The sequence below is a fragment of the Vicia villosa genome, linkage group LG2 (genome assembly GCF_029867415.1).
Source record: "Vicia villosa cultivar HV-30 ecotype Madison, WI linkage group LG2, Vvil1.0, whole genome shotgun sequence".
Lineage (NCBI taxonomy): Eukaryota > Viridiplantae > Streptophyta > Magnoliopsida > Fabales > Fabaceae > Vicia > Vicia villosa.
The window spans coordinates 130,789,855-130,817,844 of NC_081181.1; the positions used below are offsets into that span (position 1 = coordinate 130,789,855).

Sequence of the window (27,990 nt, forward strand, 5' to 3'; positions counted from 1 at the left end):
GACTCTCCATCTTCTCCTTTTTCATTTTCAGAAAAAATTTCTTCCATATTGGAGCTCATGAGCAACATTGTTCCAGTCTTCTTTTCAATTAACATAAGAATATCTACTTCTATCTTACCAATCTCAACTCACTCTACCTACTACATTCAATATTTTGCATCTCATCAACATTATTTTGAATTTTAATTTATGTATTAGGTAAAATAGATAACTTTTACGGCATTAGATAGTATTAGCCTTCAAAATAGATAATATACAGGAACATTTGGATAATTTTTAGATGATTAGGACAAGTGTAGAAGATGTTGCTGCCATTGAAATAAAAAACTAAACTTTTTCAAAGACGCATCTCTAAAATTGACCATTTCTTGTGTTTCCTTCTTAGTTCACTAATGAAACTCGGCCGTGAAATCCTAACCGCATCCGCTCGCTGCGAGGGAGATCAAAGCATCAGCAGGCCAAAGGTATAGGGGGAACTGAACTATTTTCTGATAAAAATGGAGTGGCTGTTTGATTTACATAGGAAGTAATGTGACTTTGGAGATGTATTTACAAATTAACCTCTGAAATATTCAAATGTGTATCTCTAAACTAAATTTTGACAAAAAATAAAATTTAGTACCTTAAAACTCAAGGATATTTTAGAATTTCAGAGATACGTCTCACACAATAAAGATGGGAAAAGAAATTGACTTGATAACGTCGCTCAGTAGCATTTGGGTCCTCAATGGCATGTCTTGAAGGAACTAGACTATAAAAGAATAAACGAAAAAGATACTTCCATCTTATATATGGTCAAAGTATATTTGGTTCTGGTTAGATGCTATCAGATATGACATTAGATGCTATCAAAATTGATTCAAAGAGTAGGTAGGCAACAAAGGACGTTGCGTTAGATTGAGGGACAGAACGTGTTTGGAAAAGCATGTAAAATACTCTTTTAGAAGAATAAAATCTCATCAGGCTAAAAAAAACTACCTATGAAAATAAATCAATCTAAGCAAAAATTGAGACCCACATAACTATTATCAGTTGACTCATATTAAACAGAAATCTACTGAGCATGCATGATAAATTTAAACGCCATCACTTTCCATGTATCAAAGTCGTTGGAAAAAGGAAACAAAATCTTGTTCGTCAATGCAAGCTAAACTTTATGAAATTATAAGGACTGTCATCATGGATCAAAAATATTCTGAAAAAAATTTATATATCCAGTTCCTAAGGTATATTTGAGCAGTATGAAGTCTATCACCAATAAACGTTAGATCAGTTGGTTAATAAAAAGGGGGAAAATGTGCTTCGTAGGATAATGAAAATTCTGCTGAACCAATCAGCTGGCCTTTGAATCATTGCTTGCTACCATCGCCGCTTTTCAAGACCCAGTGAGAATTTTTTGAGACGCATAGTTCATTTATTGCCTGATAATTTGTTTAGAACAAGAAAAACAAAACAATCATTAGCATTGTAAGCAATATTTCTTGATAGAAAAGAGAGAAAAATGATATAATTGATGAATGATTTGAAACAGGTATTTGTGTTTTACTGTGTTAAGATAATTTATGAGACACTTCACTTGATATGAATTTTTGCACATTTTGTTTTACTTTAGACTTTTTTTGGGAGTTTGGAGAGAAGGGAAATAGAGGACTTCAAAAAATGATTTTTAAAAAAATATATATTGAGAAATCTATAATATTTTTTGGAACAATTTTTTTGTATAGTTGAACAAAAATTATAGTTGAACAATTTGTCTTAAACCCTCCAAAACCCTCTAAACCTCTCCTCCAATACAGCTTTTTAGTTTCCCGAATTAGAGAAATTTTGGTTAGTGAATAAAAATAAATCTTCCCAAACTCTCCCTAAATCATTCTATTCTTTTTCCTCAATCCTTCCCTTTTTTTTAAAGTCTTCCCCTCCTTTCCCCTCCAAACTCCCAAAAAAATCCTTAAGTCAATTGATCAAGTTCAAACACACAATCTTCCACTGTTAACTAATACTCCCTTTGTTTCTTTTTAAATATCACTTTATTGAAGAATTTGTTTCTTTTTAATGGTTGTTTTCAAAGTTTAATATAGTATTAATTACGGTTTTGTCAAAATTACCACTAATCATTTATTACTGAAAGAACAAAACCAAATGAATAATAAATAGTTAAGGGTATTATAAATAAAAGAATAATTATTATTTGAAAGGTAACAATTTATTAATTTGCTTGGTATGACAAAAAGGAACGGACGGAGTAAGTTATAAGTTATAGAAAATAAAGCATTACGAGCACTGACATGGACACGTAATTTGAAGAAATGACAATTGATTGTTATCACAAGTGTTTGTTATCACAAATGTTGGTGTCAAGCTCTGGCATGTACTGGACACCAGACACGCTTTTGAGCAGAAGCGCCGGTGCTTCAAAAGTTGCCACCGGCCAAGGCATTCTAGAGAGAAGGCACTATGGTTGTGCATGGTTCTTTGTATATCTAAACTTCCCTAACATCATTTCCATGAATAGGTATACAAACTTCTACTGTTATGAATTAGTCATAAAGAAAAAAAGCTTCCGGACACACTTTCGATCGGATGTGTCAGTACTAAAGAAAAGAAGTCACCAACCAAAGTGAACTAGAGAAAGCATATACAAACACACATTATTGTTGGCTTCATACGCGCCAGTGACTTGTTTTTAAAAAAATTATAACGTTATAACCATGCTACTCAAGTGCATGCTTTAAAATCATTGAGACCACAAATATTACCAATAACTATAATATCCTATAACTTCAAAAGTATCAAGATACCTTAAAAAAAATCTAGTTGTTAGACAAGAAGAACACTAACCTTGGAATATTCACTGTTAGGGATCTCCCTACCGAGTTTTTTCTTAGCAGCTTCCATTATCTCAGCCTTCTTTAGCTTGCCATTGGGTCCAACTCCACGAAGCATCTCGATTACAACATCTCTGCAAGGAAGGAACAATATTATCACAAGTATTGTCAAAAAAAAACACATATATATTTAGAGAGAGAGAGAACCTGAATGGCTCGTCTTGTGATGATTTTAACACATAACAACCATTAATATCGCATGCAACATCAGCCAATACAGCCTTCAGCTCGTCTTGTGGAACATCAAGACTATGAGCTGCATCCACAGCAATTTTAGAACCACCCTTTGGAAGCATTGTTTGGGCAAGTGCCAATCCACGCAATTCTTGGAATATCAATTGGAAGCTGCCAATATAAATAAAAGTTAAATGAGAGAACAGTCACCCGAGCATGAAAATTAAAAATATAGAGCATCAGCATGTCCAAATTAAATTTAAATTTTAAATAAAGAAGCAGCTAGTAGAGATTGTTTCCCTATGTAATTATCGTTACCCAGACCAAGAATTATAAATTCACTAGATTGGCATTATCCACCCATCCCATTCTGAATGAGATTCAGGGCCTGTTTATTTTACCATTTTTTTTAAATGATTTTTACAGTGTTACGTACTTTTGTTTAAAAAAAATAAAACTAAACAAAAATTGCTTTTATTTATATTGGCCGTTTCCAATTGATATTCCAAGAATTGGATGGATGGGCACTTTTTTTTGTCAAAATTTCAGGTATTTCATCTTTTAACTATAACTCTTTTTTAATATCAAATTTTCAAAAATTCAATAAAATTTAAAACTATTTCAAATAGTTTTTCATAAAAATCATTTTTGAAATACATGTTTTGAAAAATTGTGATTTTGACTATGTTTTAATCTACAATAATGTATATTTATGTTATAGGATATCAAAATTATTCTTTCAATTTATAATGCAAATTTAAAAAAACTTCTAAATTTTTAAAAATATTTTTGTAGAAATCATATTTGAAAATATAAAGAAAAAATTCATTTTTTCAAAGTTAAAACAACCCTCAATCCAAATGGCAGTGTTATTATTATTAAATGTTGTGTGAACAGTAACTACTTTGTAAATTGTAATTACTGTAGGAAGTAAGAAACTGGTGTAGGAAGTTAGAATAATAAATATAGGCTCAAAGGAAAAGGAAAGTATTGGGTTATTTGGGGACTTGGTTTGGTTAGAAGAGACTAGGCTATCGCATTCATAGGGCACTCTTATTCTCTATATGCTTCTCTTTTTAATTTCTAAATTGAGTAACCTTTGTTGTAAGTTACTGCTGGAAGTTTTATTAACAATAACAGAATCATATTCAGTAAATTGATCTATATCATACCAGTTCTATCATACTTCAATTTTGAAATAGCAGAATTCTTTTGATGGAAGAAAAAGCATTAAAAGAACTATGTTAAATTTCTAGTTGGTCCATATAAATACAATATGAGAATTTTACTTGTCAACCCCCAAATTATAACTGGCACCCCCCATTTTTCATTATTCCAAAAATGCCCTTGATGAAATGGGAACAATTTTTTCCGAACAAAATTTCCGATATAATATTGAAATTTTCGGTATATACAAAATTTCCGGTAAGTTGCCAAATTTCTAGTAAAATTCTGGAAATTTCGAAATTGCTGATAAAATCTCCCGGAAATTTCAAAATTTCTGGTAAAATCTCCCAGAAATTTCTAATTTTCCGGTATGTGTTTGAAATTTCCGGTATCGCCCAGGAGATTTCAAATTTTTTGTTGAAAACTTTAAACAAGGTTATTTTGCTCTTTTCATGCACTTTGGAGGGGTGTCAGATATAAGTGTGATATAAGTGAGGGGTTGACAGGTTAATTTCTCATACAATATGGATTAACCTACAATATTTGGGCCTCCAAAACTGACGAATGGACCATTTCAAAATGGGAAACCATACCTGCAAACTTTATGAGTCTGGAAAAGTTTCTTGAGGGCCACTGGCAGAGCACGACGAGTTTCACTTGACATGGCTGTCTCCCTAGGAGGCAATTCCCCCAAAACTGTTACCAGTGGATCAGGGTTTGTTGATGTAACAAGAGCACTGTTGACAGTGACACCACTGTTTGTTACAGCAACTTTATTTGATCTGTGTTTTCCGGCATTATCAACAACAGCAGATACCTCTTGTTCCAAAAGCTTAAAAACTTCATCTTGTTGTTTAACAATACTTGGAAATTCTTTTATAAAGGACTCATTTGGAAGCTCTTTGAACTTCCAATACATAACTTTGTCTTTTAGATCAAATTTTTCCGAAGCAAATTGCATCAGAAAGGATTTCACGAGATTAGCAAGTTTACCAAGTCTTCTCAAATCATCGGCCAAATATTTCAAACTCTTGTGAAACATCACGATGACATAATTTCGTGCCAGCAATTCTAGACCGCCATTAGGATAAAGCAATTTACCTCTTGGAATCCAGTATCCCCGCAGCAATTGTGCATGTTGCTGCAGAAAACTCAGTAGTTCGTCGTCAGAGTATTCAGGAGCAAAGTGCTTGATAGCACTAAAACGATGAAGCGGAGCGCCCTATGATAAAGAGTTTTGTTAGATGTGTACAGAAAAATACATGATAAACGGAATATTACTCTATTCAATTGTGAGGATATTACAAATATTACAAAATGAATTTAACTCAAATACACGTTCATTGTAAAGTGTTTTTACACTGTCAATCAATCATAATTGTTAGATCATTACAAATGTTTGACTTTTATCATAACCTCCGTTAAAGTCATGCATGAATAGTTGTGATGTGTTGACACAGTCTAAAAAATTTTACATATGTGGTGCATGAAAATTAAACTCTTACAAAATACCAAAATTAGAAGTTTCTCCCTCCCTCTTGATATTGCCATAACATGAGAATAAAACTTAAAGATACATGGAAACAAAAAACCCTTCAATAAATAATTTTAAACAAAAACTATCACCAACATAATTATTCTAAAACATAAATTGTTAAAAATAAATAAATAACACCGATATGTTGCCCATAAACCTTGTATCAGCCTAACAAAATGCAAATGCCTTTTGAACAGAAAACAGAAGCTTCAGAATGTTGTTGGCTATAAACGCTCTTTCTCAACAATAAGAGATCAAGGTCAATTAAGGATGCTACAAACCTCAATAAGCAATGTCTCAAGACGTTTTTCCACCGGCAATGATAGAAGAAACCTGAACAAAATCAATATAGCATTATAAGAAAAATAAATATATTATTGACGAGACCAAATCAAGAAGAGGAAGAATACAACAAAAAAGAATAGAGAGATGGGTGTATTTGTAAGTACAACAGAAAGATGGCAAATTTTTAATAAGAACTAGGATAGGATGCACAGATACGGGTACAGTACCGTGTACGAGGTAAGAGTAACCCTCAAAAAAGCTTTTTTTTAATAATATAACATGAGAGAGCTAAATTGTTCAATTCACAGCAAAAACATCACAATAAAAGTTTAAAAAGTCAAATACTAAGTTTGGCCACAACAACAAAACTCAAATGCACAAATAATATTATATCAATATGCGAGAAAGCCGCAAATTTCACTTGCAACGAAATAATATGGAAAAATGAAATACCAAAAAGTACTACGTACATACCCGGTGTGGGTACTTCACCGTGTTTAACAAGTACCCATTCTTCAGATTCAGAACTAGGGGCTAAAAATAAAGATGTCTGCTTCAAAATAAAGGAAGACATTACCTTTTAGAAGGACCTTTGGCTAGAGTGTTGCTGCTCACTCGAGGGCAAAGTGTAGCAATGTAGTCATACCTTTAACCATTCAAACATTCACAAGCATGATCAATTAATTTATTCATATAAATGAGAGTACAACATAATAAAAGAACATATTCTTACGTGTTCATTTCAAAGTTTATGGGAGAACTTTCTTGTGCCACCATTTGCTGAAAATATCTAGATGAGATATCACTCTTGCAACCATGGTACTTAAGAGGAAGCCAACACTGCACAAGATATAGAGATAAAGACATTAAAAGAAGGAGGGAAAAAATAAAGTAAAAACAAAAGAGCTCCCTTTTGCTTTTGTAAAATATTTCTAATTTTCATTTTCTAGAAGTTATATTTGTTTTAAATTGCTTAAAAGGAGATGGAAGACTCCTGTAGTGAACAATTGTGATAGAGAGAAGATGGAAGACATGCTTCGAAGCATGCATTTTCAGAAACTGCACAATATTTGACATTGTCGAAAGTTTTGAAAATGCTAGATCTGTTTTAAAAATTAAAAAAAAAAACTGTAAATGAAAACGGTGAGAAAAATAGTGGATCGATATTCTCTTCCATTCATTACAATTTACAACTATTATATAATATATTTGAGAAGACAAGCAAATAATTCAATAAATAATGTGACATGGAAGCATTTTCACCAAGTTTCCAATTGTAGCATTGAAAACAATATTTATTTAATGTAAGATAATTAGTATCATCCAATAGGAAGTATTTATTAATATTAGTCTTCATTAGAGGTGGTAAATGTAAATATTTCTTAGAAGATAGCACCATAATGACTATTTTCAACCATCATTTTTAGTTTGTCATGACCTTGAAGTTTTAACAGGACCTATCAAACTAAAATAGGATTTCTAAGCATTAGAAGCCGTTGGGAATACAAATACCAAAACATTTTGTCCTCTCTGAGTTAATTAGGACGGGCAATAAGAAAACAAAATGTAAGGCAAGAAGAATGTACTAAGAACTTCTAACATCGAAAAACCTTCTTAATGTGAAAGGAAAAACCCATGGGACCCAATCCGAGCGGGTTTGAATTATTTTGAATGCTAAAACCCAAATATACCCTCAAAATAAATAAACTTCGGAGGAGTTTTGTGGAATTTTTCCAATTTGCCCTAACTAAAAACGCAAAAAAGAGGATTTGATTTTCTCACACTCTTTCGCTTCAGTTTTTAGAGTTTTCTTCTCACAATCTTCTTCCCCGTGCCGTCTCCTCCTGCTTCGTTTCTCAGCGTCGCCGCCTCTGTCTATTTCGTTTCTTAGCGCCGCCGCCTGCAATCCCCTTTTGTCAAGTTGGTTTTTATTTCTTTTCTCGGTTCTTCTTTCTTCTTCTTTACTTTCTCTTATTTCTTATCTTCTTCTTTCTTTCTTTTCTCTTCTTTCTTATTTCTTTTCTTTGTTACTCTTTTTTTTTAAGTCTTCTTTTCCTCTTCTTTCTTTCTTTTCTCTTCTTTTTTCTTCTTTAGGTTTATATATAGAAGGCCCGTCTCTAAATCTCTAACCTCTCTCATTTAAACCCTCCTTCAACTCTCCAAATAGGTTTATATCATCTGTAAAAAGCATACACCTCGTCCTCGGTGCTAGTTTTTGGATGTGTTCCATGAGTACATCAAAAAATAAAGTAAAAAGATAGGGTTTTAGATATAGAACCTTAGTGCAATACAACTGTTATGCGAAAATCGCCCGTCTCTCCACACTCTGCCCGCACACCAGTAGATACCTCCTCATACATATCTTGGTTAGCTCGAATATAGGCAATCCTAACTCATTTCTTTTCTATGACTTTCTACAAAATCTCTCTAGGCACTCTATCATACGTCTTCTCTAAGTTAACTAAGTCAGTAAGAATTAAGTGCAAGTCTTGTTAATCCACTTGATACTGCTCTATCACATGTCGTAGTAAATAGATAGCTTTTATGGTCGACCTCCCAAGCATAAAACCAGATTGATTATAAGTAATTTGAGCCTCTTTTCTTAGTCTCCGTTCAATCACTTTTTCCCATAATTTTATGATATGAGTTATAAATTTAATTTTCTTAAAATTTGCACAATTTTGTTTATCTCACTTGTTCATATAGATTGGAACTATCGTGTTTCTTTTCCAATCATCCAGCATTCGCTTTGACCTCATAATTTCGTTAAAGAGTTTGGTGAGCCACTCAATATCTACTACACTCAATAAAGTTAAATGTTCCACTCTTAATCATCATTTTGTGTACAATTTTGGAGTTATTCACATCATCCAACTCACGTTTCAACCCCTTCTCCCATTGTCGACCCACCTAACATTCCAGTTGACTACCTACTACTCTCAATATAGGTAAATGTTCCACTCTTGATCATTATCTCGTTTACAACCTTTTTTAGCTACCTACAGTTATATTATTCCCACAATGTCGTCGTTTCTGCTTTATCATCAGATATCATTCTTAAGAATATTTAGGAAGAACTATCTTACATAGGATGATGACAAGAAATGATTGATGACATGTTCCTCTTATTTTAATAATACATAATCAGTGTTCTGCCTTCTGGAAAGTCTACAGGTGGGTGCTTTGCTTAGAAGTTTGGAGGAAAAGGGACGGGGGAGAGAGGAAGAGGAAAAGGAAGACTGCTAGTAAACATATCCAGTTCAGAAATAATATTAAATACATTGATCATTTATAAATATAGCATAATCCCATTATGACCAAAAATGGCTAGATGTTACATTGATGTTTTAACCACTGTTATACCTGATCATCGTCACTCTTTTGCTCAGTTGAAGAATTCATCTGTTTATTCTGCAACAAAGAAACAAAATCAATTAGATAATTGGATGCCCAATATGTGTTGACAGATTGTAGATAAACAACAACAAAAGCCTTTTCCCGAAGTTGGGTCGGCTCCGCGAATCAATCGAAGGCATAATATCACAGCATTCGATAGGCTTGAAAAAAAACAAGTTGATAGATAATTTCAAGATTAACAAAATGTCAATGCCAGCCAGCAAAAATAACAATTCCTGAAGCTTATATTTGTGCAGTCTTTTCTAGTCAGTTGTAAGTTGTAACAAACACAATACCTGCTTCTTTGACGGAGCAGCATCCTTCTTTTCTGAGCCACCAGAATCAAGATAATGTCGTGATGGTCGGAGCTGCACAACTGCATGAACTGGGTGAAGGTGCAACTGCAACCAAGACAGAGGCAGTCAATCTTACAAACTTTCCCATACTAAAAATCAAAGGAAGTATCACTGTGATGTAATTCATAAATCTCTCATGTTATCAAAAGAAATAAGAAGTCAAAAATCACAAAATTGAAGATAATTACAGTGGGTCTGAACTCTGAACTCTGAAATATTCTAAACAAGCTACTTGAGTATCACAATGGTAAAACCATGAAACCCTCAAGTTATCAGAATGTCAGAAGAGAAAAGTAGACATGAGACATAAATGAATCACGAAATTGCAGATAACAGACATATGATGCTCTCAGTCCTGAAGTATTTTAAAGGCTACATATAATTATAAATAAGTCGATAAGCGAAAGTAAGTCAAGCTAGTTGGATTGTTTGTGTGAGAATCTAACACATATAACCTATTTTCCTTCTAAGACGACTTTCCATTGTTTTCTTTCTACTTTTTATTTTATGTTTTGAGGAGTTGTTTCTTGTAGGACAAATATCAAAGAATGCTCACTCTCTCCATAAACCTAAAGTGCTCCTTTAAGCTCAGGGCTCCTTTGATTCAAATATAGATACTCTCTTAATTGATAATTGTATATTAATCATCAAAATTCAAATGCCTCTGAACATTTAAACGTCTATTTACAGGCTCAATAAAGCGAACAGCGCAATACGTATTCCTGATTTAAGCCTGAATAAGATAATCCAAACTATACTAAAATAGATAAACACCATAATAACGATAAAATAATCCCAAATTGAAAACCTAAATCATGAAATTAAAAATCCTAAAAGAATCTACATCTCCAGAGGAGGTTGATTTCAAGGCATGATTGTAATTCAATCTTCCTCATTTTCCCCATTTTCACATTTTCCCCATTTTCAGAACTCACTAAAACATACCTAGAGACACACTTATAGCTGGATTGCCATTTCAATGAGCTTTTCATTAAGGATAATATTAATTAATTGCTCCTTCAGCTAAAAATCTGAATAAGATATAACCAATTCTCACAAGCATTTTTCCAAAACTCTCGCATGTTCCAAATTAGTTATTGAAGAATTAAATGTTCAATAAATAGTATAACAGTCTTCCACATGATGATGGCACGCCTAACACAATGATCAGATGATATACCACTTTGGAACAAAAATAGACATTACAGACTAGAATGAGACACAAATACCTTATCTCCCATAAGAAGCCCAACGGCACAGCCATTAGCTGGAGCTGGTTTCCATGTAGTTGATAGAGTCTGGAGAGAATAAAAAATATAGTAGCAAATACATAAGTTACAATATATAATACTTTTCTGAGACAACTTCATAGATAGAGCACACAACTGTTTGCGTTGAACTCTGAATCATATAGATCAAAAGTCTGTCCAGCAATTCAATAAAGAAGAGAAGGAGAATATTTAGAAAATATAATGAAAAATTAGAAACAAACAATACACAACAACAACAGGGTAAGTGTGCAACCGAGCATTACCACACTAGATGGGATTAACGACATGAATCAAAGTTTGAACAATGTATTGGGGTCTGTAAAATTAGCACAGTTGTATCATTAATTCAAGTCATAAAGATTTGACACAGTTTCATGTACATATGCTGATTGTCGAGCATTAGTAATTTTCCATGCAAGCTTTTTAAAAACAAAAAATCAATTTTTCTCCTCTACTTGTTTGCAATATTTCAAGAAACAATATGCTTTTTCAGAGCAAAGCAGCATATTTGCTGCTTGTGAATGGAGTAAGTTTTCCACCAGACCTAAAATTTCATCGTACATTCAATCAAACACATAATACACATCAAATTTGACAATTGAATCGCAATAAAAAATATATATATATAGGTTAAGAAAACATCGTCCTAAACCTATGCTCAGAAACAGAAAGTAAATGATGACGCACTACAACTAACATACTTGTCAACTGGTTAAAAAGTATGTCAATTGTAGTAAATAATTTATGCTAATGGCCTAATTCTGATCTAGGGTCTCGCCTTTTTTTAAGTGTTAAATATTCTTTTAAGAACCATCTTGTGGGATCAATTACAGGTCTAGACATGGTGGTATCTTTCTTTCAACCTATGGTAAGAGTGAGAAGTAGAGTTATCCGTGAGAGTCCTCCTTGACAAACACAAATTTTCCTAAAACTAGATTTCTTGCTTGTTTATTCCATCATCAAACTACCCATATAAAGGCAACAGGTAATTAAGATATCTTAATCAAACTTTCACAGGAAAGGATCATGTTATGCAGGATCTTATCAAGTTAAAAGAGATAGAGCAAATTTTCATAGAAAGGGATTTTGTCATGCACGATCTTATCAAATTAAAGAGATAGAGAAATCCTAATCAGAAAATCCTAATTAATAGTAGAATTTCAAAATGATGAAATAATCCTAATCTTAATCAATAATTCAAGATTTAAGTTGGTGTCTTCTTCTTTTGCTGGTGCTACATCCCATATCATCTCTTCTTCTTTCTCAAATGCTACAACCCATATCATATTTTTACAAAAGCTAGCAAAAGTAAGACCTTTTTCAAAGATGCATATATTATCTGGAGCATAATTCACTGAGTTAGTCAACAAGACGCCTGCAATCACTCTCATCAAAATACACAAAAGAAATACAGTTATTGACCCCTAAGTGCAATGCCAATGAACATGGAGCCTTCTTTGTCAATTACAGTTATTTAATTATTAAAACATACAACATGTAAACACAAACGCCATCTTGTTTATCTTGGCAGCAATTAGTGAGTTAGCTTTTATAGCACATTGTACTAGATAGTGAAAATACCTCCTTCGTGTATTTGAGTTTTTCGGAAAAATCACTATCAATGTTACTTGACTCCAAATCAACAGATAAATCGACCTCTACTTCTGAACTTTCAGGTTTCAATCTAACCTACACAATCAAAAACACAATAATTAGTCAACATAATTAACAAAAATTATTCAAAAATAATAATAAGAATAAACTCACCTCTTCACATCGTTCATCGAATTCGTAAGGTCGCCAAGAAGGTCTCAAAGGAAATTGCATAACATACAACTAAAAAACAACCAAAATATAAATCAGACTACTGATGTAAAAGTGTGCAATCCATTATACAACATGCATAAGCAGTAACAAACCTTAGTGCCGCCATTGATGGAAGGTGAGAAGTATACATCAATTTCGCGAACAACAGGGTCCTCCTCTTCGTCTTCCTCCATTGGATTGGCATGTGTTGAATCCTCTTGAACTTCAGCCTCTGCCATTTCTACATCCATGGAATCCAATTTTGCTTCCGGCTTCGATTCAGCGTCAATTTTGACAGTGCCATTAGTCGGCGCGGCAGTTTTGGTGCCATTAGGTTTGGCAGTTGAGTCAATTTCTGGTGGCTCAACTTTGGTGGAGGGGAATGAGGGTGGTTCGGATTTGGGAACGAGTGGTGGTTCGGTTTTAGGTTTGAGTTTGGAAGCTTTTGGCGCGAATCTTGAGACGCGAGAAGTGGCTTTGATCGGCGCTTCTATGTCGTCGAAATCCATAACAGACTTTATGCTAGGGATTCTTTAACTGATAACAAAACAAGATAGTGTTCGATATGAGAAGAGAATATGGCGGCAAAAAGAGTAGAAAAATTAGGAGAAATTAAATAGCGTACCTGATCGCAAGGTTAAGGCGTGCTGACGGTGATAACTGGTTAAGGTTTAAGGGTAGAAGGCAGTTTTACGCTTGTACACAGCGAGAAACAAGGCGGAATAACGGCTTGCTGAGTTTGGGCTTCGCCCGGCGCTGTAATATACTACTGGTTTGGTTCAACTGAGCGAAAAATAAATATAAGAATCAAATAAATATAGTTTTTTTTTTAATTTTTCCTTGGCATCCAAGTTGGCAATGTTTTAAAAACTAGATCGAATCATCCGGTTGAACAAGCTCAATGTTGAACCGTAGTTTATAATTCAGTTCGGTTTAGATCAACAAATAGTCTATAATTCGGTTCGGTTTAGATCAACAAATTTCTAGTTTTATAAAATTGAGATAAAACAGTTTTGACGGTAAAAAATTGAAGGGTTAAATACATAAATCTCATATAATATTAGCGAGATTTGATTTTAACCCCTGGCAAAGTTTTTTTTTTATGACTCCCTAACTTGCGTAGATTCCATGTGAAAACACCCCCAGCTGCCACTTGTTCAGTCAGATTTTATTTAATTAAATGAAAATGTATATGTGGAATTAGGAATTGTAATATGTGGCATGGAATGTAAAAAATGAGATGACACGTTGGCATAGGTTAAATTCATTCTTTTTTAACCCCTTGTAAAAATTAGGGTTAGTTTTCCAAAATCAGAATCCATTGTTAGTAACTTGGACGACGGCAGCTGTAGCTAGTGACGACTGCTCTGTGTAAGAGACGACGGCGTAACAAAGGCAACGATGGCAACGATGTCTGAGGTAAATGGAAATCAAGTTCTTCTTCTTCGTGAATGACTTCATCTTCTTCATCCCCACCATCTTCTTCGCTTTTCTTCTGTTAGGGTTTTTTTATTTGAATGTTTAAACGCACGATGTGCAACACTTTAACGTGATTTTTCACCATGGGGTGAGTTTATTAGGTTAAACAGTGATGAGATAATCTATAGAGGGGGTTGATTCAATTGTGTCTGGGTTACACATAGAAAACTGGACAATGGACATTGTTGACAAGTTAGTGAATACGTTGGGTACAGGAAAGGGAGCTATAGGGTATGGACAAAGATTTTGGAAATACAAGAGGGTTTTTTTCGATTAGAAACTATGACTGCTGCTATGATTTTGCTTCATATTTCTGTTTAATGGGTATTGATGGAGACTTATTTATAGAACATGGTGTTGAAAACATAGAAATGCATGTTAGGGAACCTGCTTGTGTGAATTGAGTGACTGATGTAGATGAATTAAGAGATCAAGTGGTTGAAGGTTTGGATGATAGTGAAGACGAAAGATCCACTACACTTTTAGATGGATTTGAAGGGATTGATGTAACCTTGTCAATAAGAGAAGAGGGGGTAGTTTCAGGACTTTTGACAATGCCTAACAAGAAATGTGAAGAAGATGCTTATGTTAGAAAGGTGAGGATTTGAGAAATGGTGAGGAATGTGCTAGGAAAAGAAGACCTGGGGTTGCATACAAATGTACTAAATGTGATCAGTTTGGACATAATGTTTTGACATGCATGAGTCTCACTCGGGACCCTGCTGCACTCAAAAGAAAGGTAAGATTTGTAATGTCTATTTAAGGTTGATTTCTATGTCTATTCAATGTCTAATTTATTATGACTGTTGTGTAGAGAAAGGTAAAAGCTCGGAAGAAGGCCATAGTTGCAGAGGAGCCAACTGATGCACAGTCTCAGCCAACAAATGTTTAAAATGTGGAGCCAACTAATGTTCAAAATGTGGAGCCAACTAATGAGCAGACTGATAACATTCATGAAGAAGTTGTGCAGAGTCAAACTCAGCCATGTGTTGTAGACACAAGTCAACCTCAGCCCAAAAAAAGGAAGGCAAACAAACCTCCCCATGGATTAAAAATAAGTAGGAGTGAAAGAGTTAAATTGAACTGGTTCAAGAAGCCTATTACAGGTCCAGGTTCAGTTGACCAACCAATTACCATAACAGGGTTTGCAGAAACATCAAGTGCTCATGACTCTACCCTGGGAGTGTCCACTAAGTCTTTGAAGAAATGGAAGAATAAAAAGATCAAAAATTGATTAAGTAGTGCTCATGTGTTTTATTTTGTGTAACTGCCAGAAACTTCTTATTTTGTGTTTGTGTAACTTATTTTGTGGCAACCTCTTTTTTTTGTGATGACCTCTAACATGTAATGGCATCTCTATGTAATGGAATCTTATGTCTTTGACTTGATTATGTTGGAACATACCTATGACATGTAGTGGAATAGTATCTTACGTAATAGACCTATAATATTTAGTGCAATGTTATCTATTTTTCCTTCATTCGATGTTGTTTGAACTTATATAGCTGTATATGTTTCCTTCGTTTGATGTTGTCAAAACAAGATACACCCAAGTAATCCTAAACAATGATTTCAATTGAATATAAAGAAATTTAAACAACATACTTTCTATTCAACCAAAACAAGAAACACTTTCCATTCAAACTGATCAAACAAGATACACCTAAATTACACAATCTTATTCAACTATAAACAAGATACACTTCCTTAACCTAAATTACATATACTTATAAATTAGTGAAAAAAACATCCAAGATATAGCAAGTGCAACCATCATGTTATAGCTCCTCTTCTTCTCCATTGCAAGTTTTTTGTTCAATCTCATTGTCTTCTCATAACTTGTGTGTACTCCCCAATTATCATTAACAGTCTCCGTCAAAATTTCCTTCAGAACATCTTTCGTCATTTTATAGCATCTGCATTGAATCAACCCAGTCCTCTTGAATTCACCCAGCTCATCATCCCACAAGATCATACCATAACCAGTCTGCATAAATTGTTATCACATAAATTTGAATAAAACAAAAGAAGAAATAACTACAAAATAAGAAGTTGATACGAACACTTACCAAAGAGTTTTTGCATTTCCAGTATTTTCGTTTAGGGTTATCAATGGTGTTTGATACAAACATCTTCATTGCCTCGTTACAACCACGAGTGGGCAGAAATCGTCCAACCGAATTTCCAACAGATGATGATTTGCGTTCTGTATTAAAACTGGGCGACAAAAATGGTAGGTGGCGAAGGGGGACGATGCGGCGAAGGAAAGGGAAAGAGGAACCCTAAAAATGGAGGCTCTAACGTGAAAAGGAACCCTGGGAGACACGTTGGAAATGCCATGGTGTACAAATTTAGAACAAAAATTCCACATTGGAAAATAAGGGAGAATCTGGATCCACGAGTGGCAAATAGGGGCTCTGGTGAAGGAATCTACATAAGTTAAGGGGGGATCAATTTTTTTTTTACAGGGGCTAAAACCTAATCTCGCTAACATTACAAGGGGTTTGTATATTTAACCCAAAATTGAAATAATCATATAATCGAGATCGATTTTGTTGAACTAGATGGTTCACAAAATCAAATTTAATTTGTATGTTTTACTTCTCTTGTTTTTTTTTAATCTAAAAAATTGATTATAACAAACAATTAAAATTATATCGATGGAAGTTAAAAAATAAAATTGGAATACATAAGACAATGTAAATGCAAATAGAAGGATAAACAATAATGTAGTGTTTGTGGACGTGGGATAAATGATGTTTAATAATATATTTATTTAATTTTTAGTTTAAATTTAATATGTGATTCGACCATGGTTTAATCGATTGAACCTTGATCCGCACACTTTGCTGCTTCATTCTCCGGTTCGATTTTTAAAATATTGATTTGAAGTGACAATTTTGTCCTTTAATAAGTAACATAAGTATAGTAATATTCACTCATTTGTCCTTGCCTTTTGTCAATCCCTTGTCTTTCATGTACCAACAATTCTTAGTTAAGTGACCCCACTTTTGACAGTTATAACACTGCACACCTTTTCTTATCTTATTTGTCTTTCTGGTAGATTCCTCCTCCTCTTTTTGAGGATTCAAAAACCCTATCATCAACCTTACTCTTGTTAGGATTCGACCAAGACTTCTTGCCCTAGTCTTGTCGATTTTACCTTTGAATTTGTTAGAACCACCACCCTTCTTCTATGCCTTAGCCTGCACTGCTTATATCGAATCTTTAACCCATTTCCTTTCGATAATCCTAATCTCATGCGCCTCCAACGAACTAACCAAATCTTCTAATTTTAGGTTTTCAAGATTGTTGGATTCTTAAATAACTATGATAACGTGATCAAAGTGAGAGATCAATGTACGCGTTGCTTTCTCAACTATCATATTATCAGTTATGGTTTCACCAGAGTCCTTCATGAGATGGACGAGATTCTGCACATTTGAAACATATCCTACAATCTTTTCATCTTCTCCCATCTGCAGTAATTCATACTGTCGTGGCAAAGTTTGCAATTTGACAACTTTGACTTTCTCACATTCTTCACAGTACTTGACAAGAATATTCATGCCTTCTTCGCCGATCAGCATGAAAGATCTTGCTGAAATTCGTCGAATCTACTGCCGATTGAATACAATATGCAGCCTTGCAATCTTTCTTCTTCGCCTTCAGGTGTGCATTTTTTCTGCACGTCGGTTGCATTCCAAACAAGCTCAGGAACGCCGTTTTCGACCACTTCTAGGGTTTCATGAAAATCAACACAAGGACTTCATCTGCTTGCTCCATCTATTCCAATTTTTGCTGTCAAGAATTGGAAGAGAATTCGGAATTCCGTTGGTACCATTCATCTTTGTAGCGATTGATTCACGTTCTCAGAAAACACGACCACTAACGTGAAGTTCTTGAAAACACAATCAAAAACACGAACCGAAAGCTCTAGAAACCAATTTGTTAGTGCGTCAGACACTTTTAATGAGGAGAGAATAATAGAGAGAATAAGAAAAATAAGAATTAATATTATTGAATTGAATTTACAAAATGAATTACAAACTATGTCTATTTATATACAATTAACTTGTACCCTAAGAAGGCTAACAAACTCAATTATATTTGAGCTTAAATTATTTAACTTGAATTATATCTAATATCTCAACACCCTGTTCTGGTGCTTGGTATAGTCTTTTTAATATAGTCTTTTTAGGCTTTTGCATTGATCTTGTCTTTTTATTAGATTGATTTGAGAACGCCAGTTGGAAATTATGGTTTATATCATCATTCTTATTTAATTCCTCGGCCATACTAGCCCATGATTGCTTAAGAAATTCCATGTCAGAGTTGACATTTTTTGGATGTGTGTTTTATGCATGATCATCTAACTCATTTTTCATTTGTGTTGCATCAACAAATTTTGAGCCATTAGATGCTAGAGCATCATCCTTATTAAGATTTTCAACTAAGTTTCCTTAAGTCAAAGATGTATCTTGCATTGCAAGCAATCCATTAGAGACATCCCTTTGATGAGCAGAGAAAACAACCAAGACCTTTGGAGGAACCTCTTTATCATACTGAAGCACCTAAGTAAGGGGAAAGTCCTTTGAAGATCTTTCAACCCGATGATCCAATTTTGTACTAAGAGGAATAAAGGTTCCTATAGGTCCATTCATTAACTAGAGAGGCGTAATTCTTTTCTAATGGACTATTGTTTTTCTCTTCATTTTGTTTCTCAACATAGACTTTTATACTTTCCTGCCTATGATTTCCTTGTCCACATCTTGCTAACTTTCCTGGCAATTCCCAACATTATGGCCTATGAGTCTATTATGTTTGTGGTGGAAGTATTTATGTGCGGCTAGTTCGCTCAAAACTAATGTATTTGATTGTTTTGCAGGTAACATCAATTTTGTATTGGGAAAGGGAAATGGTATCCCATTTTTGTATGGAAGATGGCTGGGGGTTCTACTGTGAGATAATTGTTTCCCTCTCTGTTCAATTTGTCGCGGCGTCCTAACGGAATGATATGTGAGATGGGGTACTGACAGGAAGAGGTTTGGCAATGGGACTTTGACATTCCATGAGATGTTTTGCTGGAAAATCCAGTAGTAACGCTGGAAGCTTTGGAGTTAGTGGAACTCTTGGCAAATGTTAACTCAATGGGCGCGATGTGCGACTCTCTCAAATGGTAGTCAAATGCTGATGGAGTTTTCTCCGTAAAAAGTTGTTATTCTTCTCTTCGCGACAGACAAGCTGTAGAGGTTGTGGATTCGAATGACTTACTTGCCCTGAACAGGAGAACAGAAATTTCATCAAAACTTAAGGTGTTTGGGTGGAGAGTGGTACTAGATAGATTGCCTTCAAAAGCACAATCGGCAAAGAGAGGTATAATTCATAATGATCAAGACAAATTGTGTGTATTTTTCGGTGTAAAGTTGGAAGATCTAAACCATTTGTTATTTTTATGTTCCTTTTCCAAAAATGTCAGGAGCAATATATGCATGTGGTTAGATATTCAGGTGCAGGCCAATTGGGCAGGAATTCAACATTTGGAACAATTTCTACAAGCTCTTAAGGGAAAAATTAAGAAGAAGAAAACTTGTTTAATATGGTTGGCAACGATTTGGATTATATAGAACACAAGAGACAACCTTCTCTTCAAGGAAGAGGCTTGTGTTCTAGTGGATGTCGTGTCAAGTATTAAAGTGGTTTCGTGGATTTGGCAAGCGATCGGTTCGGGAGGTCGAAGGTGTTCTTCTATTTATAATTGATTTCAAACTCCTTTAAATTTCATCAATTTGTAAGATCTTGATTGCTTTTTTGGTGGTCTAATGGGTTTGAGTACTCCTTATACTCAGTTTTAATATAAATTAACATTGCCTATAAAAAAAAAATTCTAAAAAAAAGCTATATTTAATTGATTCTTATTTTTTTTCCCGCTGAATTTAACCAGACAGAGTACTCCAGCGCAAAGCCCAAACTCAGCATGCCGTTATTCCGCCTTGTTTCTCGCTGTGTATAAAACTGCCATCTATCCTTAATCCATTACCGGCTATCACCGTCAGTATGCCCTAACCTTGCGATCAGGTACGCCATTTAGTTTCTCCTAAATTTTTCCACTCTCGTTTACCGTCATATTCTCTTCTCGAATTGAACACTCACTTGTTTTCTCATCAGTAAAAGAACCACTAGCATAAAAAGGTTTGTTATGGATTTCGACGACGTAGAAGCGCCGATCAAAGCCACTTCACGAGTCTCAAGATTCGCGCCAAAAGCTTCCAAACTCAACCCTAAAACTGAACAGGTACTCGTTCCCAAATCTGAACAATGTGAAGCGAAATTGGATTCCATGGATATAGAAATGACCGAGGCTGATATTCAAGAGGATTTAACACATGCCAATCCAATGGAGGAGGACGGAGGAGAGGACGTAGTTGTTCGCGAAATTGATGTATACTTCTCACCTTCTATCAATGGTGGCACTAAGGTTTGTTACTGCTTATGAATGTTGTATAATGGATTACACACTTTTAAATCGGTTGTCTGATTTATATTTTGGTTGTTGTTTAGTTGTATGTTATGCAGTTTCCTTTGAGACCTTCTTGGCGTCCATATGAACTTGATGAGCTATGTGAAGAGGCGAGTTTCTTAACTTTTTCATTTTTTTGAATAATATTTGTTAATTATGTTGACTAATTATTGTGTTTTTGATTGTGTAGGTTAGATTGAAACCTGAAAGTTCAGAAGTTGAGGTCGATTTATCTGTTGATTTGGAGTCAAGTAACATTGATAGTGATTTTTCCGACAAACTCAAATACACAAAGGAGGTAATTTCACTATCTTGTACAATGTGCATAGGTTTAGGATGATGTTTTCTTTACCTATATTTTTTTGTTGCGATTCAATTGTTAAATTTGATTTGTATTATGTGTTTGATTGGATCATGTGCACTGAAATTTTACATCCGGTGGAAAACTTACCATTCACAAGCAGCAAACATGCTGCTTTGCTCTGAAAATGTATATTGTTTCTTGAAATAGTGCAAACAAGTAGAGGAGAAAAATAATGTTTTTGTTGAAAATCTTGCATGGCAAATAACTAATGCTCGACAATCAACATTGCTAATTTTATAGACCCCAATACATTGTTCAAACTTTGATTCATGTCATTAATCCCCTAGTGGGGTAATGCTTAGTTGCACACTTGCCCTGCTGTTATTGATGTTGTTGTGTATTCTTTGTTTCTAATTTTTCATTATATTTCTAAATACTCTCCTTCTCTTCGTTCATTGAATTGCTGGACAGGCTTTTGATATACATGATTCAGAGTTGAATGCGCACAGTTGTGTGCTTTATCTATGAAGTAGTCTCAGAAAAGTATTACATACTGTAACTTGTGATTTGCTACTATATTTTTAATTCTCTGCAGACTCTATCAACTACGTGGAAGCCACCTCCTGTAAATGGCTGTGCTGTTGGGCTTCTTATGGGAGATAAGGTACTTGTGTCTTATTTTATTCTGTAACGTCTAGTTTTGTTTCAAAGTGGTATATTATCTGATACATTGTGTTATGTATGCCCTCATCATGTGGAATGTGGATGACTGTTATACTACTTATTGAACATTTAATTCTTCAATAACTAAATTTGGAAAAGGCGAGTTTTAGAAAAATGCTTGTGAGGATTAGTTATATCTGTTCAGCTGTTTAGCTGAAGAAGGAGCAATTAATTAATATTTTCCTTAATGAAAACCTCATTGAAATCCTAATCCAGCTATAAGTGTGTCTCTAGGTATGTTTCAGTGAGTTATGAAAATGGGCAAAATGAGGAAGCTTGAAAGACAATCATGCCTTATTATGCGATTTTCTGTTTTCAATTTGGGATTGTTTAGTATAGTTTGGATTATCTTATTCAGACTTAGATCAGGAATATATATTAGGCTGTTCGCTTTATTGAGCCTGTAAATAGCGTTTAATGTTAATGCTCAGAGGCGTTTGAATTTTGATGATTAATATACAATTATCAATTAAGAGAGTATCTATATTTGAATCGAAGGAGCTCTGAGCCTAAAGGAGCACTTTAGGTTTATGGGGAGAGTGAGCATTCTTTGATATTTGTCCTACAAGAAACAACTCCTCAAAACATAAAATAAAAAGTAGAAAGAAAACAATGGAAAGTCGTCTTCGAAAGAAAATAGGTTATATGTGTTAGATTCTCACACAAACAACCCAACTAGCTTGACTTACATTCGCTTATCGACTTATTTATAATTACATGTAGCCTTTAAAATACTTCAGAACTAAGAGCATCATATGTCTGTTATCCGCAACTTTGTGATTCATTTATGTCTCATGTCTACTTTTCTCTTCTGACATTCTGATAACTTGAGGGTTTCATGGGTTTTACCACTGATACTCAAGCAGCTTGTTTAGAATATTTCAGAGTTCAGACCCACTGTAATTATCTTCAATTTTGTGATTTTTGACTTTTTGTTTCTTTTGATAACATGAGAGATTTATGAATTACATCACAGTGATACTTCCTTTGATTTTTAGCATGGGAAAGTTTGTTAGGTTAACTGCCTCTGTCTTGGTTGCAGTTGCATCTTCATCCAGTTCATGCAGTTGTGCAGCTCCGACCATCACGACATTATCTTGATTCTGGTGGCTCAGAAAAGAAGGATGCTGCTCCGTCAAAGAAGCAGGTATTGTGTTTGTGTCAACTAACTAGAAAAGACTGCACAAATATAAGCTTCAGGAGTTGTAATTTTTGCAGGCGCATTGGCATTTAGTTAATCTTGAAATTATCTAGCAAGTTGTTGTTTTCTTCAAGCCTATTGAATGCTGTGATATTATGCCTTAGATTGATTTGCGGAGCCGACCCAACCTGGGGAAATGACTTTTGTTGTTGTTTATCTACAATCTATCAACACATACTGGGCATCCAATTAGCTAATTGATTTTGTTTCTTTGTTGCAGAATAAGCCAATGGGTTCTTCAACTGAGCAAAAGAGTGACGATGATCAGGTATAACAGTTGTTAAAACATCAATGTAATTTACATCTAGGCGATGTTGGTCATAATTATGTTATGCTATAGTTTTAAGTGATCATGGTATTTAATGTTATTTCTGAACTGGATATGTTTACTAGTAGTCTTCCTTTTCCTCTCCCATTTCTTTTCCTCCAAACTTCCAAACAAAACACCCACCTATAGATTTTCCAGAAGGCAGAACACTAATTATGTATTATTAAAATAAGGCGAACATCTCATCAATGATTGTTTGTCATTCATTCTAGATAAGATAGTGCTTCCTAAATATAAATATTCTTAGGAATGGTATCTGATGATAAAGAACGAAGACATCGAGGGAATAATGTAACTGACGGCAACTAAAAATGTTGTAAATGAGATGATGATCAAGAGTGGAACATTTACCTTTATTGAGAGTAGTATGTAAGTCAACTGGAATATTAGGTGGGCCGACAACGGAAGAAGGGGTTGAGACATGAGCTGGATGATGTGAATAACTCAAAATATTTACACAAGATGATGATTAAGAGTGGGACCTTGTTTAACTTTATCGAGTGTAGTAGGTATTGAGTGGCTCACCAAACTCTTGAACGAAATTATGAGATCAAAACAAATGTCAGATGATTGGAGAAGAAACACTTTAATTTTAGTCTATAAGAACAAGGGAGATATATACTACCAAACTCAGCTATTCTCTCATTTGAAATTAAAATGCAGCATGATGGGTCCCATCACTTTATGTGGGACCTATTTCCAAAATGAGGGACTCACACATGTTTCAACCAATAAGAAAATAAGTGTTTGAGAGTGTTGAAAAGTGAGTGTCCCTAGCATTCCTCTTCCATTATTAGCCTTGAATTTTCAATGGTGATTTTGTTTGCTTAGAATTTTACGCTCTGTTTATTTCTCATGTTTCCAGATTTCATATTTACTTCATATTATAAACATAAGAGAATATCAATCCACTATTTTTCTCACCATTTTCTATTACCGTTTTTGTAAAGCTGATCTAGCATTTTCAGAAACTTCGAAAATGTCAATATTGTTTTCAGTTTCTGAAAATGCATTCTTCGTAGCATGTCTTCCATCTTCTCTCTATCACAATTGTTCACTAAAGGAGTCTTCCATCTCCTTTTAAGCAATTTAAAATGAATATGACTTTTAGAAAATGAAAATTGGAAATATTTTACAAAAGCAAATAGGAACTCTTTTGTTTTAACTTCTTATTTTCCTTCTTTTAATTAGTCTTTATCTCTATCGTGTGCAGTGTTGGGTTCCTCTTAAGTACCATGGTTGCAAGAGTGATATCCCGTCTAGATATTTTCAGCAAATGGTGGCACACGAAAGTTCTCCCATAAACTTTGAAATGAACACGTAAGAATATGTCCTTTTTATTACGTTGTACTCTCTTTATATGAATATGTTAATTTATCATGCATGTGAATGTTTGAATGGTTCAAGGTATGACTACATTGCTACACTTTGTCCTGGAGTGAGCAGCAAAACTCTAGCTAAAGGTCCTTCTAAAAGGTAATGTCTTTCTCACATATTGATATAATATTATTTGTGCATTTGAGTTTTGTTCTTGTAACCAAACTTAGTGTTTGACTTTTAAAATTTTTATTGTGAGGATTTTTGTTGTGACTTGAACATTTTTGCTCTAATGTTATATTATTTAAAGAAAGTTATTTTGGGGGTACACGGTACTGTACCCGTATCTATGCATCCTATCCTAGTTATTAAAAATTTGTCATCTTTCTGTTGTACTTGCAATTGGGTCCATCTCTCTGTTCTTTTTTGTTGTATTATTCCCCTCCTTGATCTGGTCTCTATTTTTCTTATGTTGCTACATTGATTTTGCTCAGGTTTCTTCTATCATTGCCGGTGGAAAAACGTCTTGAGACATTGCTTATTGAGGTTTGTAGCATTCTTAGTCTGACCTAGATATCTTATTGTTTAAAAGGGGCATTTATAGCCAACAACATTCTGCATCTTGCTATTTGTGCTTGTCTATTGTTGATTGCATCCAAATATATATATATATATATATATATATATATATATATATATATATATATATATATATATATATATATATATATATATATATATATATATATATATTCTCACTTGGCATATATTCTACATCTCTGATTCAACTATGCATTCTGTATGTGTGTGTTTTCACTGGTAAGCTAGTATTAGCACATTTCTCAGAAAATATCATTAAGATGTGCCTGAGTAGATACCAAAAACTGAAACTTCTGTTCTCTGTTCAAAAGACATTTGTATTTTGTAAGCCGAAACTAGGTTTATGGGCAACGTGTCATTGTTATTTATTTATTTTTAACAATTTATGTATAAGAATAATTATGTTGGTGATAGTTTTTGTTTTAAATTACTTATTAAAAGGTTTTTCGTTTTCATGTCTCTCTAAGTTTTATGCTCATGTTATGGCAATATCAAGGAGGGAGAGAGAAAGAGAGAAACTTCTAATTTTGGTATTTTGTGAGAGTTTAATTTTCATGCACCACCAATGTAAAAAGTTTTAGACTGTCCGCACATCACAACTATTCATGCGTATAACTTTAAGAGTGATTATGATAAAAGTCAAACATTTGTAATGATCTAACAATTATGATTGATTGTCAGTGTTAAAACTCCTTACAATGAAAGTGTATTTGAATTAAATTCATTTTGTAATGTCCTCACAATCGAATAGAGTAATATTCCGTCTATCATGTATTTTTTTCTTAACATATCTAACAAATATCTTTATCATAGGGCCCTCCGCTTCATCGTTTTAGTGATATCAAGCACTTTGCTCCTGAATACTCTGACGACAAACTGCTGAGTTTTCTGCAGCAACATGCACAATTGCTGCAGGGATACTGGGTTCCAAAAGGTAGATTGCTGTATCCTGAGGACGGTAAACAATTGCTGGCACGGAATTATGTCATCTTAATGTTTCACAAGAGTTTGAAAGTTTTGACGGATGATTTGAGAAGCCTCGGTGGACGTGTGAGACCCTTTCTGATGCAATTTGCTTTGGAAAACTCTGATCTAAAAGACAAGTATTGGAAGTTCAAAGAGCTTCCGGATGAGTCCTTTATAAAAAAATTTCCAAATATTGTTAAACAACAAGAAGAAGTTTATAAGATTTTGGAACAAGAGGTATTTGCTATTGTTGGTAACAGAAGGCGCTAACAAACTGTGTAGGTTAATCCATATTGCGCTGCAACTTTCATGTTTCAATAGTTATCTTTGTATCTATCAATATGTTTTGTATTTACATGGAGCAACTAGAAATTTAATATAGTTCTTTTAATGCTTTTTCTTCCACCAAAAGAATTCAGCCATTTCAAACCTGCTTCTGTCCTAGACTGAAACTCAATTAAATGTAGAACCTGGATGTTCTATTATAGAACTGACATGTTATAGATCAATTTACTGAATATAATTCTGCTCTTACAAATAAAACTTTCAGCAGTTACTTACAACAAAAATTACTCATAAAACTTTCAGCAGTTACTTACAACAAAAATTACTCACATAATTTCGAAATTAAAAAGAGAAGGATATAGAGAATTAGAGTGCCTTATGAATTTGATAGTCTAGTCTCTCCTAACCAAACCAAGAATTTTTCTACCACCCCATATTTAAACTTAGATAGCCCCCAATTGTAGTGCTTTTATGATAATAGTCTTTGTGATTTTTTACGTTTTATAAAAATGTTGCATTCTCCGGATTTTTGGAAAATTCTGAATTATTACCGGATGTTTAGAGAATTTTGTGAGTTTTTGTTGGATTTTTGGGGATCTATGATTTTTTATTGGATTTTTGAGAAATTTCAAGAGTTTTTATCATATTTTTAAAAACACTATTAGAATTTTCAAAAATCTATGAATTTTTATCTGAATTTTTCAAATACACTATTAGATTTTTCAAAAATCGATGAATTTTTACTAAAATTTTTAAAAAATCTGAATTTTTATTGAATTTTTCAAAAAATCTATGAATTTTATCAAAATTTTCAAATATACTATTAGATTTTTAAAAAATCTACAACTTTTTACCTATCTTTTTGAAAAATACAATAGTTTTAATTTCGTTTTTTAAATAAAAAATGAACTATTAAAATTTTCAAAAAATCTCAAAATTATCAAACATATCTGAATTTTAGAATACTATCAAAATTTTTTTATGCATACCGTATTTTTCATTTGCACTATCAAATTTTTGTTTGCTCTTTTTTAATTATATTTTAAGAAGAATATTTTTTATATTATTAAAAATTACGGGAGTGTCAGAATCTTAGGTGCTTGAAAAATTCTCCCAAACCAAGTCTCCAAATAACCCAATATCTTCATCTCTTTTTTCATCAGGCATATATTTATTATTCTAATTTCCTACATCAGTTTCCTACTTCCTATAGTAGATACGAAGCAGTTAGTTACTGCTTATACAATTTAATGATAACTGTTAAGATATCCATGTGCCGTGTTCCTAATGAATAAATTTGATACTATTATATAAAATATATTTAGACACATGTAATTTAAATTAAGTTATTTAATTATAAATTAATAATAATTATATAAATTTAATTGTA

At 33.6% G+C, this 27,990-nt stretch overlaps 2 protein-coding genes across 2 annotated transcripts; one reads left to right on the forward strand and one right to left on the reverse strand.

The window, feature by feature from the left end:
- Window positions 1-1,071: 1,071 nt before the first annotated feature.
- On the reverse strand, window positions 1,072-13,655 carry LOC131652118 (uncharacterized). Its single transcript, XM_058921895.1, has 14 exons — window positions 13,503-13,655; window positions 12,991-13,414; window positions 12,839-12,907; window positions 12,653-12,760; window positions 11,030-11,098; window positions 9,741-9,845; window positions 9,412-9,459; window positions 6,782-6,888; window positions 6,626-6,694; window positions 6,045-6,096; window positions 4,820-5,448; window positions 3,033-3,230; window positions 2,839-2,959; window positions 1,072-1,421 (listed from the first exon to the last, which is right to left on the reverse strand). The coding sequence occupies exons 2-14, from the start codon at window positions 13,384-13,386 to the stop codon at window positions 1,350-1,352; spliced, it is 2,043 nt and encodes a 680-aa protein (XP_058777878.1). The 5' UTR covers window positions 13,387-13,414; window positions 13,503-13,655; the 3' UTR covers window positions 1,072-1,349.
- Window positions 13,656-20,268: 6,613 nt separating this feature from the next.
- Window positions 20,269-26,806, forward strand: LOC131652121 (uncharacterized). Its single transcript, XM_058921899.1, has 11 exons — window positions 20,269-20,434; window positions 20,525-20,834; window positions 20,918-20,986; window positions 21,067-21,174; window positions 21,776-21,844; window positions 22,946-23,050; window positions 23,325-23,372; window positions 24,646-24,752; window positions 24,840-24,908; window positions 25,244-25,295; window positions 26,163-26,806. The coding sequence occupies exons 2-11, from the start codon at window positions 20,556-20,558 to the stop codon at window positions 26,583-26,585; spliced, it is 1,329 nt and encodes a 442-aa protein (XP_058777882.1). The 5' UTR covers window positions 20,269-20,434; window positions 20,525-20,555; the 3' UTR covers window positions 26,586-26,806.
- Window positions 26,807-27,990: the final 1,184 nt, after the last annotated feature.

What these genes read in the sequence shown, in the direction of transcription:
- LOC131652118 (XM_058921895.1), bottom strand. Translation starts at nt 13,386, where the DNA reads ATGGATTTCGACGACATAGAAGCGCCGATCAAAGCCACTTCTCGCGTC. An exon ending in AACTCAAATACACGAAGGAG is followed by an intron (nt 11,099 to 12,652) that starts GTATTTTCACTA and finishes TATTCTCTCCAG; the next exon opens with ACTCTATCAACTACATGGAA. An exon ending in ATAAACTTTGAAATGAACAC is followed by an intron (nt 6,695 to 6,781) that starts GTAAGAATATGT and finishes GAATGGTTAAAG; the next exon opens with GTATGACTACATTGCTACAC.
- LOC131652121 (XM_058921899.1), top strand. Translation starts at nt 20,556, where the DNA reads ATGGATTTCGACGACGTAGAAGCGCCGATCAAAGCCACTTCACGAGTC. An exon ending in GGCTTCTTATGGGAGATAAG is followed by an intron (nt 21,845 to 22,945) that starts GTACTTGTGTCT and finishes TCTTGGTTGCAG; the next exon opens with TTGCATCTTCATCCAGTTCA. An exon ending in ATAAACTTTGAAATGAACAC is followed by an intron (nt 24,753 to 24,839) that starts GTAAGAATATGT and finishes GAATGGTTCAAG; the next exon opens with GTATGACTACATTGCTACAC.